This window comes from Lynx rufus, unplaced genomic scaffold (genome assembly GCF_022079265.1).
Source record: "Lynx rufus isolate CCGP_SWC_20201006 ecotype Redwood Valley unplaced genomic scaffold, mLynRuf1.p SCAF_45, whole genome shotgun sequence".
Taxonomy (NCBI): domain Eukaryota; kingdom Metazoa; phylum Chordata; class Mammalia; order Carnivora; family Felidae; genus Lynx; species Lynx rufus.
Genome location: NW_025814862.1, coordinates 1,226,506 through 1,242,429, shown reverse-complemented (window position 1 = coordinate 1,242,429; position 15,924 = coordinate 1,226,506). Strand labels below are relative to the sequence as shown.

Below are 15,924 nucleotides of genomic sequence, written 5' to 3'. Positions count from 1 at the left end.
AGGAAAATATAATTTATCTAAATCAATTCAAAAATAAATAGAAAATAGCAGTTAAATCTTACCACAAGGAAAATAACAGGTATACTAGTTTTGTAAACTGATGTTTAAGAAACTTCCAAGGAACCGATTTTTCCAAATTTATATAAACTCAAAGAACAAAAAAGGAGGAACTACCCCCAATACATTCTATGAGACAAAATAACCTTGATTCTAAAACCAGACAAAAATAAAATGAGAATGAAAGATCCCAGGCCAATTTCACCCATGAAATCAGGTGTACAAATCTCTAATAAATTATTAGCAATTAGTTCTAACAGTGAATGAAAAGATACTATGACCAAGTTATTGTTTATCCAAGAAATTGAGGATAATTTAATCTTAGAAAGCTTATTAATTTAATAGGTTTTAATATTACAGAAAAAAGGCACAAGAATTGGAAAACAGGAAATAAAACAACTATTTAAGATGATTTGGCTGCTTACTCTACACAGAAAACACAAAACTACTGATAAATTAATAATAATAATAATAATAATAATAATAATAAACATAACAAAAACGTGTAGAAAGATGTTTGGTGACTAAAATACCAAAACCAAATGCATTTATATATATATACAGCAGCAATGAATAATTAGAAAACATAAATAGGACAATATACTGTTTAGAATAGCCACAATTATAAAACATCTAAGAATAAATCTAACAAAAGACATGGATGGCCTATGTGCTGAAAGTTATAAAACTGTATTGAAAGCCATTAAAGAAAACCTAAATGAACAGAGAGTGCTGATGGGAACAATGGCATAGTTTAGATATCATGATGGAGGCTGCAAAAGGGCAGTGGTGGGCAAAGTGGTGACTGAGAGCTGTAGGGGAACTGTGGACCTGTGGATGCCTATGGAAAGGATACGATGAGTAGAATACAACAGAACATCTAAGGTTATGAAAAGAAGCAGGAGTGAGATTTCTAGGGAAAGTGAAACACTTAAAAGCAGCTACGTAAATGGGGAAATGGAAGAAAAGCACAAGCAAAGACCTGGGAAAAAGGCATCCCCAGAAAAGGCTGGAGGACCAAGAGCCTTCATGACCAGCTGAGTAGGGGAGCCAGTCTACAAAGACTGGAAAGGTGGCCTTTTTTTTCAAATGCCCGATATTCAGCAAAAGATGACAGGGCATTCAAAGAAACATGGCCCATTCAAAATAACAAAATAAACCTCCAGAAACTGACCCTAAGGAAACACAGGCTTGGAACTTATGTGACAAAGACTTTAAAACTATTGTCTTAAATATTCTCAAAGAGAACATGAACAGACATATTAGGAAAATGATATGTGAACAGAATGAGAATATTAACAAAGAGACAGAAATTATAAAAAAGAACCAAACCAAATTCTGGAGCTTAAAAACATAGTAGCTAAATAGAAAAATTCACTAGAGGGGTTCAACAGTAGACTTGAATAGACAGAAGAAAGAATAAATAAACTTGAATTCAAGTTATTTAAAATTATTGAATCTGAACAGCAAAAAGAAAATAGAACGAAGAAAAGAGAAAACAGCATAAGAGACTTATAGGACACCATCAAGCAGACCAATACATGCATTATGTAAGTCCCAGAAGAATAACAGAGAGAGAAAGGGGAAGACAACTTATTTGGAGAAATAATGGCTGAAACGTTCCCAGGTTTGAGGAAAGACACGGATTTGCAAATCCAAGCTCAACAAATACTCCGTGTAGGAAAATCCCAAATGAACTCATACTGTGACACATTTTAATCAAATTATGTGAAGTCAAAGACAAAGAGATAATCTTGAAAGAAGAAAAGTGGCTCATTATGTAAAAAGCATCCTTAATAAGACAATCAGTGATTTCTCAGCAGGAACACTAAAGGCCAGAGAAAAACTGATATCTGAGAATACCATATCTAGCAAAACTATCCTTCAAAAACAAGAAAGAAATGAACACATTCCCAGATAAATAAACTGATGGATTCATTATGATTAGAACTACCCTATAAGAAATGCTAAAGGGAGTCCTTCAAGTTGAAATAAAAGGATGCTAGACAATAAAATATAAAGTTCTCTGGTAAAGGTGAAAACAAGGACAAATATAAAAACCCATATTGTGTACATTTGTTTGGTAATTCCATTTTTTATTCTTTTATAAGATTTAAAAGACAAAAGCATAAGAAATTATAAATCTATGTTAAAGGTTATAGAATATAAAAAGATATAATTTGTGCCTTCAATAACAAAGTGGATGCAGTGGAACTGTAAAGGAGTAGGCAATGTTTTTGTATACAAGTGAAATTAAACTGTTATTAGTTTAAAATAGACTGTTAGAACTTTAGAATGTTTTTGTTTTCCCTATGGTTATCAAAAAGAAAATATCTATAGAATATACACAAAATGAAAAGAGGAGAGAATCAAAACATGTCACTAAAAAAATTAACTAAATGCAAAGTAAAATAGTAAAGGAGGGAATGAGGGATAAAAAGCTATAAAACATACAGAAAATAAGTAACAAAATGACAATATTAAGTCTTTATCTGTCAGTAATTACTTTAAGTGTAAATGGATTAAACTCCCCAATTAAAAAAATGGGTAAGAAACCAGGATCCAACCATATGCTACCTACAAGGAACTCACTTTAGATCTAAGGGCACACATAGGTTGAATATGAAAGGACAGAGAAAGACAGTTCATGGAAATAGTAACCAAAATACAGATGAGATGGCTATACTAGTTTCATGCAAAATAGATATTATTTCAAAAACTATTACAAGAAACAAAAGTATAATGTATGTATACGTGTCTCTCTGTCTCTCATAAAGTATACAAGAGACATTGTATAATGATAAAAGGGTCAATTTCCCAAAGAAGATGTAACAATTATAAACATATGCACCAAACATCAGAGCTCCTAAATATATGAAGAAAACATCGAGTTGAAAGGAAAAATATATAGTTCTACAATAACTGTAGGACACTTGAATATCCCATTCTCAATAATGGACAGAACAACCAGAGAGAGGATCAATAAGGAATACGAAGACCTAAAAAACAATATAGACCAATTGTACCTTACATACATATATAGAACATCACACCCAACAACAGGATACATTTTTCTCAGGTGCACACTGAACATTCTCCAGGAAAGACCACATGTTAGGTCACAAACAAATATCAATAGGTTTAAAAAGATTGAAATCATAGAAGTATCTTTTCCAATTAATGGAATGAAACCAGAAATCAAAAGCTAATGGAAAACTGGACAATCTGCAAATATGAGACAACATATTGTTAACCAATGGTTCAAAGAAGAAATCACAAGGGAAATTAGAGAATATCTGAGACAAATGAAAATGAAAATATACCAAGAACGACAGGATGCAGCAAAAGCAGTCATTAGCAGAAATTCATAGCTTTAAGAATATACAAAGAAAGACCTCAAATCAGTAACATAAACCTTCCATCTTTGAAACTAGAAAAATAAAAGCAACCTAACCCAAATCAAGCAGAAGAAAATCACACAAGTGAAAATAAAATGGAGAATAGAAAAATAGAGAAAATAATGAAATCGAAACATATTATTTGAAAAGATCATCAAAATTGATAAACTTTTGCCTAGATGGATTAAGAAAAAAAAAAGAGAGAAGACTTGAATCACAATCAGAAATGAAACAGGGGCATTACAACTGATGCCATAAAAGTAAACATTATAAATAAACAATTTTACACAAACAATTGTACACCAAAAAACTGGACAACCTAGACAATATGGACAAATTCCTAGAAACACACAGCCTACCAAGACTGAATCATGAAGAAATAGAAAATCTGAACAGATCTATAACTAGCAAGGATATTGAATCAGTAATCACAAATCTCTCAACAAAAAAAGACCCAATGGCTGCCCAAATGGCTTCGTTGGTGAATTTCACCAAACATTTAAAGAATTATTAACAATCTTCAATTGATGCAAAAATTTTTTTGACAAAGTTCAACACTCTCTCATTGCAAAAACACTCCAAAGACTAGTAACAGAAGTAGTCCACCTCAGTATAATAAAGGCCATATAAGAAAACATCACACTCAAAAGACTGAAAGCTTTTGCTCCAAAGTCAGGAACAAGGCAAGAATCCTAGCTTTTACCAGAGTACTGGAAGTTCTAACCAGAACAATGAGGAGAGAAAATGAAATAAAAGGCATCCAAATTGGAAAGGAAGAAATAAATCTTTCTTGTTTGTAGACAACATCATCTTATATGTAGAAAACCCCAAAGGCTCTATAAAAAAACCTGTTAGAATAAGTGAATTCAGCAAATTTGCACAATAAGAAATTATACAAAAATCAGTTGCATTTTTGTACACGAACAACAAACATTCTGAAAATGAAACTAAGAAAACAATTCCATTTACAATAGTCTCTGAGGAATAAAATACTTAGAAATAAACTTGACCAAAGAGGTAAAAGACTAGTACACTGAAAACTATAAAATATTGCTGAAAGAAATTAAAGGTAAACGGAAAGACATCCTCTGTTCATGGATTGGAAGATTTAATATTAAGATGTCAGTAACACCAAAAACATTCTATAGATTTAATGCACTCCGTATCAAAATCTTAATGGTGTTTTTCACAGAAATAGAATAATTCATCTTAAAATTCATATGGAATCTCAAGGGACTCTGAATAGCCGTAAGAATTTTGAAAAAGAAGACAAAAGGTAGAGAAGCCTTTAGTTTCTGACTTCAAGACTTATTTCTGCTCTTCCTAGAAGTGGTCTGAGGTGATCTCTGCAAATGGTCACTATTCACTTGACCCAGAAAGTCCTACAAAATCATGCAAATCAAGAGGTTCAAAGCTTTGTGTTCACTTTATGAATGCATGTGAACCTGCACAAGCATCAAGGGTATGCATATCCGAAAAGTCACCAAGTATCTGAAGACTGTCACTTTATAGAAGCAATGTGTGCCATTCTGTTACTACAATGGTGGAGTTGGTAGGTATGCCCAGGCCAAAGAGTGGGGCTGGACACAGAATCAGAGGCTCAAACAGAGCGCTCAATTTTTACTACACATGCTTAAAAATGCTAAGAGTAATGCTGAACTTAAGGGTTTGGATGTAGATTCTCTGGTCATTGAGCAGCACATTCAGATGAACAAAACCCCAAGATGCAGCGCAGAACTTACAGAGGTCATGTTTGGACTGACCCATATATGAGCTCTTCCTGACACACTGAGCCGATCTTTATTGAAAAGGAGATTGTTCCTAAACCAGAAGAGGAGGCTGCACGGAAGAAAAAGATACCCCAGAAGAAACTGAACAAAAATTTATGGCCTGGGAGTAAATTCCACATAAAATAAATGCAAGTACAAGTAGAACAAAAACCAAAAAACAACCCCACCAAAACAACAAAGCTTATTTCAAAACTATTGTACCTTTTAATTTTTGAACTATGTGACTATATTACCAGCCAAAATAAAATTTTATTTTTTTAAAAAAATTTTTTTTTCAACGTTTATTTATTTTTGGGACAGAGAGAGACAGAGCATGAACGGGGGAGGGGCAGAGAGAGAGGGAGACACAGAATCGGAAACAGGCTCCAGGCTCTGAGCCATCAGCCCAGAGCCTGACGCGGGGCTCGAACTCACAGACCACGAGATCGTGACCTGGCTGAAGTCGGACGCTTAACCGACTGCGCCACCCAGGCGCCCCTAAAATTTTAAATTAAAAACCTGAAAATTTTAATTAAAAAAAGATAAAAGGGGATGAAGTAAACTGCATAAACAAAGCAGAACGTACTGCCTGCCTGCGGCACCAGGGGCAAGCTGCAAGAGGATCTGCCCTCTGGCCTGAAGGCTTATGTCAATACCAACTGCGACCAAGTACCACCTCCCACTCTGGGCTCTCAGTATGTCTCTCTACTGTTTAAGGCAGCAGCGTGGGACACAGCTCATTACTACCTCTCTGGCCATTGTCACAGGTCCCACCACGAAGACTGGTCCAACCCTTCGACACTGAACAATGATCTTTGAGGGAAAGAGCCTGGACCTTTGGGGTCTCCTGAAGCAAACTGGTAGCTCATATCACAAAGAGTAATTTCCCAGTATATAAAGAGTTCCTACAAACCCAGTAAGAACACATGGCAATAAAGTATTTCAACAGTTCAAAGAAAGGGAGTATAAATGGCTCTTAAATATATTAAATGATGCTTTCTAATGAGCCTCTTGGGAGGGCTGGCTGCTGAGTCAGCACTGCTGGTTTTCAGTCCACCTTCCATCCACCGCTCCATTTTCCCAGCTACCTTGAGAACCAGTTCCATTTTAAGGATCAATTCTTACCATAAAAGTGCTCACAAAGAAACTCAACAAGAGTACAGTGTTCATATTCAAACCTGCCCTTAGTATCTCGATAAAGAGACTACAAAGCAGTTTTGCTTTTTTAAAAAGAATAAATTCAGCATAGTGCTGAGGTCAGGAGTTGGCTATTTCTACACCTGCTCTAAGACCTCTTCTACATACTCTTTAATTTCTCACTTCCCTAGACGCCCTTGCAACGAGTGTGCTCAAGTGATTTGCTGGTTGCCTGTGAAGCATGGACTAACTTCTGGGTAGCTTTTCCTTTTCTTTCTTTCTTTCTTTTTTTTTTTTTCAATATATGAAATTTATTGTCAAAATGGTTTCCATACAACACCCAGTGCTCATCCCAAAAGGTGCCCTCCTCAATACCCACCCCCCACCCTCCTCTCCCTCCCACCCCACATCAACCCTCAGTTTGTTCTCAGTTTTTAAGAGTCTCTTATGCTTTGGCTCTCTCCCACTCTAACCTCTTTTTTTTTTTTTTCCTTCCCCTCCCCCATGGGTTTCTGTCAAGTTTCTCAGGATCTACATAAGAGTGAAACCATATGGTATCTGTCTTTCTCTGTATGGCTTATTTTACTTAGCATCACACTCTCCAGTTCCATCCACGTTGCTACAAAGGGCCATATTTTGTTCTTTCTCATTGCCCTGTAGTACTCCATTGTGTATATAAACCACAATTTCTTTATCCATTCATCAGTTGATGGACATTTAGGCTCTTTCCATAATTTGGCTATTGTTGAGAGTGCTGCTATGAACATTGGGGTACAAGTGCCCCTGTGCATCAGTACTCCTGTATTCCTTGGGTAAATTCCTAGCAGTGCTATTGCTGGGTCATAGGGTAGGTCTATTTTTAATTTTCTGAGGAACCTCCACACTGCTTTCCAGAGCGGCTGCACCAGTTTGCATTCCCACCAACAGTGCAAGAGGGTTCCCGTTTCTCCACATCCTCGCCAGCATCTATAGTCTCCTGATTTGTTCATTTTGGCCACTCTGACTGGCGTGAGGTGATATCTGAGTGTGGTTTTGATTTGTATTTCCCTGATAAGGAGTGACGTTGAGCATCTTTTCATGTGCCTGTTGGCCATCCGGATGTCTTCTTTAGAGAAGTGTCTATTCATGTTTTCTGCCCATTTCTTCACTGGGTTATTTGTGTTTCGGGTGTGGAGTTTGGTGAGCTCTTTATAGATTTTGGATACTAGCCCTTTGTCCGATATGTCATTTGCAAATATCTTTTCCCATTCCATTGGTTGCCTTTTCGTTTTGTTGGTTGTTTCCTTTGCTGTGCAGAAGCTTTTTATCTTCATAAGGTCCCAGTAGTTCATTTTTGCTTTTAATTCCCTTGCCTTTGGGGATGTGTCCAGTAAAAGATTGCTACGGCTGAGGTCAGAGAGGTCTTTTCCTGCTTTCTCCTCTAGGGTTTGGATGGTTTCCTGTCTCACATTCAGGTCCTTTATCCATTTTGAGTTTATTTTTGTGAATGGTGTGAGAAAGTGGTCTAGTTTCAACCTTCTGCATGTTGCTGTCCAGTTCTCCCAGCACCATTTGTTAAAGAGGCTGTCTTTTTTCCATTGGATGTTCTTTCCTGCTTTGTCAAAGATTAGTTGGCCATACGTTTGTGGGTCTAGTTCTGGGGTTTCTATTCTATTCCATTGGTCTATGTGTCTGTTTTTGTGCCAGGTAGCTTTTCCTTTTCTGATGTTGCTAGTACTGGCTTCCTACTATCCTCTTTCCTTGAACTTGGGTATGAAAGCTACCTGTGACCACGAGGTAAAGGCCAGGAGAATCACAGAGATATAGGGGTACCACCTACCTCCAGATGACTTAGAGAGAGAGAAAAAAAAAGATTTCAGCACCATTAGAAGGAGTATCATTTACCTGCAGCTGAAAGCATTTGTTATGGATACCAGAGACCGTGAGCAGACCAGCTATATTAGGTAATTTACAGAAGGTAAAAAGCAGGTAGGACTACACCTTCCCTCCTGTGAAGAGAGCTCCAGGCTCTCCTAGACAAAGCTCCAATGAGGTATCCTGCTTGGAGCTGGCACGAACAAGCAGCAGGAAGGAGTGGGAGAAAAGAGCACATGGCTAATAATTGGTGGCCTGCTTGTGCCCCCTTCCATCTGCACCATATTGGCCTAGCATGCTTACCCTGAGGCTGAGACAGAAAACTGCTACGTAGCAGAGCTCCAGCTGACATCCTAGGCTAAGGCTCCCAGAGTGGCTGCTGGATCACAGAGTGAACCTCTACAACTTGGCCCAGAGAAGGGTTGGTCAGACATGTGCCAGCCTATCTCTCACCCAAGAAGATGTCCTGTCAGGGTGCTCCGGAGGTGATTAGTGGTAAAGAAACAGCTTTACTCTTACTGATAATTCAGAACCCTTCCCGTTGGGGACCTAGCTACACAAACAGAAACAGAATTCAGACAGCTAATGTGCTAGTGACAAAGGATTAAGCTGGCATGTGGAGAAGGTAGAAGGCCAGAGAATGACACCTTTGCCTTAGGAACATTTATTGATGAGAAAGAGGCTGAGCAAGCTTCTGCCAGACTTGAGGGCATAGGGGGATCAAAGCAGGGGCCAAAATGAAAAGTGGGAGTTCCTGGTAAGTCATCCCCCACCTTCTGCTGCCACCCCAAGGGGATGTACCCTAGAATAAGGGTAAACTGGAAGTAAACCAGACCCTGCACAAATGAGTATCTGGCTTTGAATTCCAAGACAGCCCAGAAAACCTAAATCCCTGAACTGGGTTGAGGGGACCCTGCAGTACTGATGCCTCAAGAACTGGCAGCAGCAAATAAAAGTACTCCATGAAATAAAGGAACATTACCTAAGTCCTCATATCATTCCTACAAATAATTTTTCAAATAACATGTCCAGCAGACAGTTAAAAATAATCAAACGTGTAAGGAAATAGGAATATAAATGAGAAAGCACAGACACATCTATAGACAAGAGAAACAGATCCACAAGGGTTCCTGATACCAGAATTATCAGACATACAACTTTAAAACAACTAAACTTACTATGCTCAAGCAGATAAAAGACTAAATTGAAAATCTGGGGAGAAAACTGAAACTACAAAAAAATTATACAGAAGATTTTAAAAAGAGAGGACATTACATCTCTCTGATGATGGGGAAAATGGAAAGGAAGATATAACTGAAGAAGAGAACCAAGAAAAATCCACAGTATGAATGAAAGAAACAGACTATGGGCTTTGTAAAACTTCAGAACAATAAGAGAGGATCCCAAAAGAACTTACAAAGCAATGGAAATCAGATTTACAGCAGTGATTTTTAGCAACAACAGTGGATGTTAAAACTGTGGCACCATACCTTCAAAGGTGTAAGGGGAACTGGGACTTTGAAGGTAGGATTCTATTAACTGACCAAATTAAGATCTATTACAACAAAATAAAAATCGAATAAAACACACAGGCCAAGCACACACCATGGCCTATAGAACCTATGAGGTTTGACCCTCCAACCTTTCTGACTACAGCCCTTTTCACCCTCCCATTGCTATTCTGCTCAGCTATTCCTTCCACATTGCAAGCCCTGCCACCTCAGGGCCTCTGAACTTGCTGTTCCCTCTGCCTGGATGTTCTTCTTCCAGTTATGTGTGGGGCTTTGCCCCTCACCTTTCTGGTCTCTCTGCTCAGTTAGTTAAGGCTTCCTTGATTACCCAATATAAAATAGCATCCTGAAAGTATCCCCTTGCCCTCTTTATGTTTGTCCATAGCACCACCCCCACCCATCACAATACATGTATTTGCTCAGTTGTTTAGAATCTGCTTCTCTGCACAAGAATGTAGACCTATGAAGGTGGGGCCTGTCAGCTTTGTTCACTGCTCACTGTCCCATGCCTGGCCACAGCGGGTGCTCCATCAGTATTTGCTCAGTGACTAAAGAAGAAGCTGGGGAGCTAACTTATATCTACAACTCCCATCCCTCACCAACCTGTTCCTTTCAATGAATTAGCAGCCGTATGTGCAAGCCAAAAATTCTGGAGGCAACTATATGCATCCTCATTATTCTCTCTTAATCTATTCCATATCCACCCATCCACCCACCAAGTCTGGTTGGATCTGCCTCCAAAATACAACTTGAATCTTTCTCCTTTCCTCTCTCCATGGCCATTGTGCCAATCCAAGTCACCTTCACCTATTGCAAGACTGCTGCAAAAAACAAGCTCTTACTGCTTTGCTACATCAGTTCATATCACTCCTGCTGACTGATCTGGGTCACTTCATGTCACCGCTGCACAAACTCCTCCAACAGCTCCAGCTCCTCACAAGGTCTCAATGATCTCCTTCCTGTTCATCTGTCTCACCTAATCTCACACCACCCTCTCCTTTGCCTACTATACTCCAGCCACAGTGGCCCCCATGTACCACGCCCTCTTTGCATTCACTATCACTTTTACCAGGAGACTCCCAGGTCTCAGCAGAGCTGGCTCATTTTTATCCCTGGGTTTCATCCTAAAAGTCCCCTTCTGGGTCCTCCCTGGCTGCTCATTCCCAGGCACCTTCGGCTTATTGCTCTGCTTATTTCCTTCTTAGCATAATCCATGGTCTAAAACTATCTTGTTGATTGAATTGCTTACTTGCTTCTGTCTGCCTCACTAGCAGACTGGGAGCTCCAGGAAAGCAGGGAAAGATCTTTCATCTTCTCTACTGAACAAACCCACAGCCCCTGGCAGGCAGCTTTCCTCAGCACACGTGCATGCGTGGCCGAGCACTCTCTAGGCCCCTGATGCCAAAGACCCAGCTCCTGCCCACAAGTGCAGTACTGACATCTCAGCCTCTCACTGATGCTGGGGTCCAAGGCGGTGTGCTGAAGAAGTCTAATGGGGAAGAATTTCAAAGCACTTTGACTTATTTTTCATCTCTACCTTCACTTTTTAAGACAGAATTCTTGTGGCAAGAATGAAAGCAGCACCTACCACTACCGTTGACTCCCACTGGCTTCCAGTGGAGTAGTGAACCGGACCCAGTAAGTCCTTGCATATTTCTCGGAGTCGGTATTCAAACCCTAATTACGGGAAAAAACAAAACAAAAAAAAAACAACAAAACAAAACAGAAATAGGAACACATTACAAAAAGAAATAAAAAATCAAGAATATGCTAAGTTGTTGTGTATATCAAAATAGACTGAACAAATGTTTATTTTATTGGCTGCTTTGGGCAAAAAGCCTCCTGAACGACTCTCAGTTTGGGGCACTGACACCCATAATGACAGACTCACTCACGAACCCACTCCCTTGATAGCATATACAGCAGCCCCTCTATGTGGTGGGCCCATGGGAAAAATGAGATGTGGCCAGCTCTGGGACAAACTCCCCAAGGTGATGGGAAAATGTGGGAATTGTGGAAGGAGGGGAGTGGGCTGGTCAGATTTGTTTCAGACAAGACATGCTGACAGTGAGAGGAGATCAGCAGGGTCAGGAGGCACCTTCGGGAAGTAAGAGATAGCAAGGGTATGAATTTAGAGTGAGGTGGTGATGGAACAGAGGAGATAGGAGAAGCAGTCACCGGCCCATCAACTCACAGGTTATGGCACAGCCACGTGGAGTGCCACAAATGCTGGTGGCAGAATCTGGGGGCCTGTTAGCACTGGTGGCAGCTGAAGCCATAGGGTATGATGAAATCGCCCAAAGATAAGGGTGGAGAATAAGAGGGTGATGCTGGAATCTGAGGAATTTTAGAAGTGAAAGGGGTCTCCCTTTAAAATTTTAGTCCTTTTATAGTCAAGGAAGCAAGAAATAGAACAGAGGTGACTTGTATTATTGGACGCAGGAACAGATGTGTGAAAGATGGAAAAGAGAAGCAAGCAGAAGTGATCCCACAAGTAGGTGCAGGCCCCAGAGGAGGCAGTGACTTTGTTCAGGGTGTCAGGATGAGTCCTGATCAACACCCAGGATGAAGTAAATTAGAGGAGCCAGAGGACAGGTCTCCCCAGGGGATTGGGGTATGAGGTTCAGATGTGACAGGAGCACCCCAGGAAAGGTGTGGGCTTGGGAAGATTGAGTATTTAGAAGACTCAGTGACCACACAGGCTGGGCAACCATGCAGACTGGGCGGGAAGAGACAAATTAAACTCATCATTGGAGTCTGCTGGGAAGGACTTTGAGTTGGTCAGCCATATTTGTTGTCATCAGAGGTTTATATATACACACAATTATGTCATCAGAGGCAATGTGACATGTGAGCTCTGGAAGTGACACCTGTAGGGGTTCGGCACGTTTTTTTTTTCTCTTTTCTGTACTTTAAATTATAAACAAAATAGGGAGGGTGAGGTCAAAAGCAAACCAAAACCAAGAAGGCCAGGAGAGGCTGTGGGGAAGGCAGTTCTGTGACCAGGCCTGGAGCTGTGTGGTCACGCAGGGAGTTTTGGGAGTGCTAGTTCCCAAGCCACAACCCTGGAGGACAAGCTCAAGTGGGAGGAAGGTGGTAAGAAACAACCCCACACTTGCCTAGCAGAGAGATGAAAGTCTATTTATTGCAGGGCGCCCTGACAACAGGATGTCCACCTCTTCCAACACACCGAGCTTTCTGCTGACCGAAAAGGGAAGAGGGGGTGGTGGGAGAGATCAGAAGTACTGGCAGGGAAAGCTGGGCTAGAAGGCCACGGAGAGGTGCTGGACATCAGGCAGGCCCTTCCAGGGCAGGAGGGGCTTGGAGGAAGAGAGATGCAGGCTCAATGGATATTGCCAGAAGAAGCCCTCCTCTGGGGTGACCAGCTACCACTGAAGCTCCAGGGTATGAGGGAAGGCAAGAGTCTGAGCCTTCTGCTCCTCTGGAGCATGTCTGTTCAAGCATCCTATGCCCCCACCCCCTCCTACTGCCAGTCCTCCTGGTCCTCAGGGCCTACCCAATTCAGGGTCTCAGAGTCTATAATAGGGTTGGATGCCTGCTGAGCTGCTTTGACTAAAGCTCAGGCTAAGAGATGGGGGCTGAGGGCCATCTTGCTGATGGGGCAGTTGGAGTCCAGGGCCTCTGGGGGTAAACATAGGAGACTGGGAGGAAGGAGAGTGCAGACAGTCCTAGGCCACTGCATCTCTGCCTTGATTCATGGGCTTTCTGGAAGATCATGTTGGGATAGAAATTGAGCCAGACCCAGGAAGATGGAGGGACCACCAGAAACCTCACCTTCATTCACAAGGTACCGAGCGTAGAGGAGTAGCCAATGGCGGTACTCATGGCTGGACTGCAGGGTGAGTGCTGCTGCAACCTGATTCTCCAGGTAGGCCAGGGTGGTCTCCTGCTGCACTACATGAGGCACGGAGAAGAGTCGGGCTGCCTGTCTTCCTGAACTGCAAAGATTGGCAGAGCAAGCATCATGAGGCAGTGGGCACTGCATGGGGCAGGAGGCTGCCACCTTGTGCCCTTGGACACCAGTGAGGAGCCAGTAAAGAGGCAGGTGTCAGACTCCACACTGGCCAAACCATCCCCAGGTCCCAGCCACAGGCCTCCTGGTCTGTCTAGCATCCTGGGTGTATCCCACCCTGTAACTCCTATCAAGGCCCCTGAGGTGACAGGCCAGCAGCCCATTCCCCCACTGCCCTTCAAAATACTGCCCATCATCATGTCCATGACACATAGCAACTCAGACCACCATCTGTGCTCTGAAGTGACAGGGCTTGTGACCCAGCACTGTGTGTTATTACCTAATATGGGCCCACGATCCTTGGCACCTTCGAGCCTGCCTGTTTTAAGCAGTAGCCAGGCAAAGGAGATGGGCAGTCAGAGCGCAGGCCTGGGTGGGACTGTGCTTGTGTGACCCAGCCACCTCCCCCAGCAAATTGGGTCACCTACGTGGAGGCACGGCCCTGGACTATGGCTAAAGGTCCGGAGCACAACATGGCGTCCTGGGGAGGCAGGCTGCTCCTGAAGTCTGCACACTGGGCCAGGGAGTCCTGCTTGTCAGAAACCAGGTTCCTGGGGAGGCAACAGTAGGAGCAGAGGTCAGGAAAACCAAGAGGTCCACCAGAAAGGCTGGCAGTGAGGCCACCAAGGAGCAAGCACCACATGACCTGTGGTCAGAGCACCAGCAGAGGCTGAGTGTCACTGCATTCTCTCCATAGAGTACTCATGGACAGGTTTCATTATGAGGCAAAACTGATGATGGTGAAGGTCACCAACAGGGCTCTTGCTGGGACCACTTGAGCTCCATGGTCTCAGCACTTGAGGACAGAGGCCTGTGTGTGAAGTGTGCATCGGATGCCTGTCTGCCTGGGGCCCACCTGGCCTAGCCCTTGGAAGCTTCCAGGAATGCCAGGCCATAGCCTTCCTGAGCTTCTACAGCATCACAAGCAATCGGCTTCTCAGGACTTTCACATTTTTGTTAAGAAAACATTCTACCCACACTTTTAAAATAGTTGGGTGCTGGGGCGCCTGGGTGGCTCAGTCAGTTAAGTGTCTGACTTCGGCTCAAATCATGATCTCAGAGTTCACGGGTTCGAGCCCCACATTGGGCTCTGTGGTGACAGCTCAGAGCCTGGAGCCTGCTTCGGGTTCTGTGTCTCCCTCTCTCTCTGCCCCTCCCCCGCTCATACTCTGTCTCTGTCTCAAAAATAAACATTAAAAAAAATTAAAAAAAAAAAAAAGTTGGGTGCCTTTGTAAAAATGTTTCCAAAATACAGAGCCAACATTTCTCTTCTTAAAGAAACAGTCTAGGGGCGCCTGGGTGGCGCAGTCGGTTAAGCGTCTGACTTCAGCCAGGTCACGATCTCGCGGTCCGTGAGTTCGAGCCCCGCATCAGGCTCTGGGCTGATGGCTCAGAGCCTGGAGCCTGTTTCCGATTCTGTGTCTCCCTCTCTCTCTGCCCCTCCCCCGTTCATGCTCTGTCTCTCTCTGTCCCAAAAATAAAAAATAAAAAAAAAAAAAAAAAAAAAAAAAGAAACAGCCTATTTCCATAATTACAGTAATCACATATAATATACAAGGGTTTGTAACTTGGAAGAGCTATGAATGGGGAGGTTTTTTTTTTAATATTTTATTTTTATTTATTTATTAAAAAAATTTTTTTAAATGTTTGTTTATTTTTGAGAGAAAGAGAGTGCGAGCCAAGGAGGGGCAGAGAGAGAGGGAAACACAAAATCTGAAGCAGGCTCCAGGCTCTGAGCTGTCAGCACAGAGGCCAACAGGGCTCAAACCCACGAACTGTGAGATCATGACCTGAGCCGAAGTCGGACGCTTAACTGACTGAGCCACCCAGGTGCCCCCAAAAATATTAAGTAATCTCTATACCTAATGTGGGGCTCGAACTTACAACCTCAAGATCACATGCTCTACCAACTGAGCTAGCCAGGGACCTGTTTTTTTTTTGTTTGTTTGTTTGTTTTTAACTCAAGAAAGAAATCTCAGTGGCAGGATAAACTTGTGCCTGGCAACTCTTGACAGACAAGGGCTGGAGGACAAATAGCTGGCTTGGGTATGAAGGACCAAAGGTGCAGGCAGAAGAAAAGAGTGGCTGGTACACAATGTATAGGCTTCACATGTCTCGATTAAGATCTTGCAGGAATAGAGATTTGACAAATACAGAAAAGAGCT

General features: G+C 42.0%; 1 protein-coding gene and 1 pseudogene across 3 annotated transcripts in view; one reads left to right on the top strand and one right to left on the bottom strand.

The window, feature by feature from the left end:
- Positions 1-15,924, bottom strand: part of LOC124525662 (protein HIRA) — a 105,735-nt gene that overhangs the window by 3,776 nt on the left and 86,035 nt on the right. For all 3 annotated transcript variants that reach the window (XM_047098205.1, XM_047098206.1, XM_047098207.1), the window contains 3 exons: positions 14,188-14,310; positions 13,522-13,685; positions 11,315-11,403 (listed from right to left, as the gene is read on the bottom strand). In XM_047098205.1, the coding sequence (XP_046954161.1) occupies positions 11,315-11,403; positions 13,522-13,685; positions 14,188-14,310 (376 nt within the window). The remainder of the gene's footprint in view (positions 1-11,314; positions 11,404-13,521; positions 13,686-14,187; positions 14,311-15,924) is intronic.
- LOC124525710 (60S ribosomal protein L17-like) lies at positions 4,822-5,371 on the top strand (annotated as a pseudogene).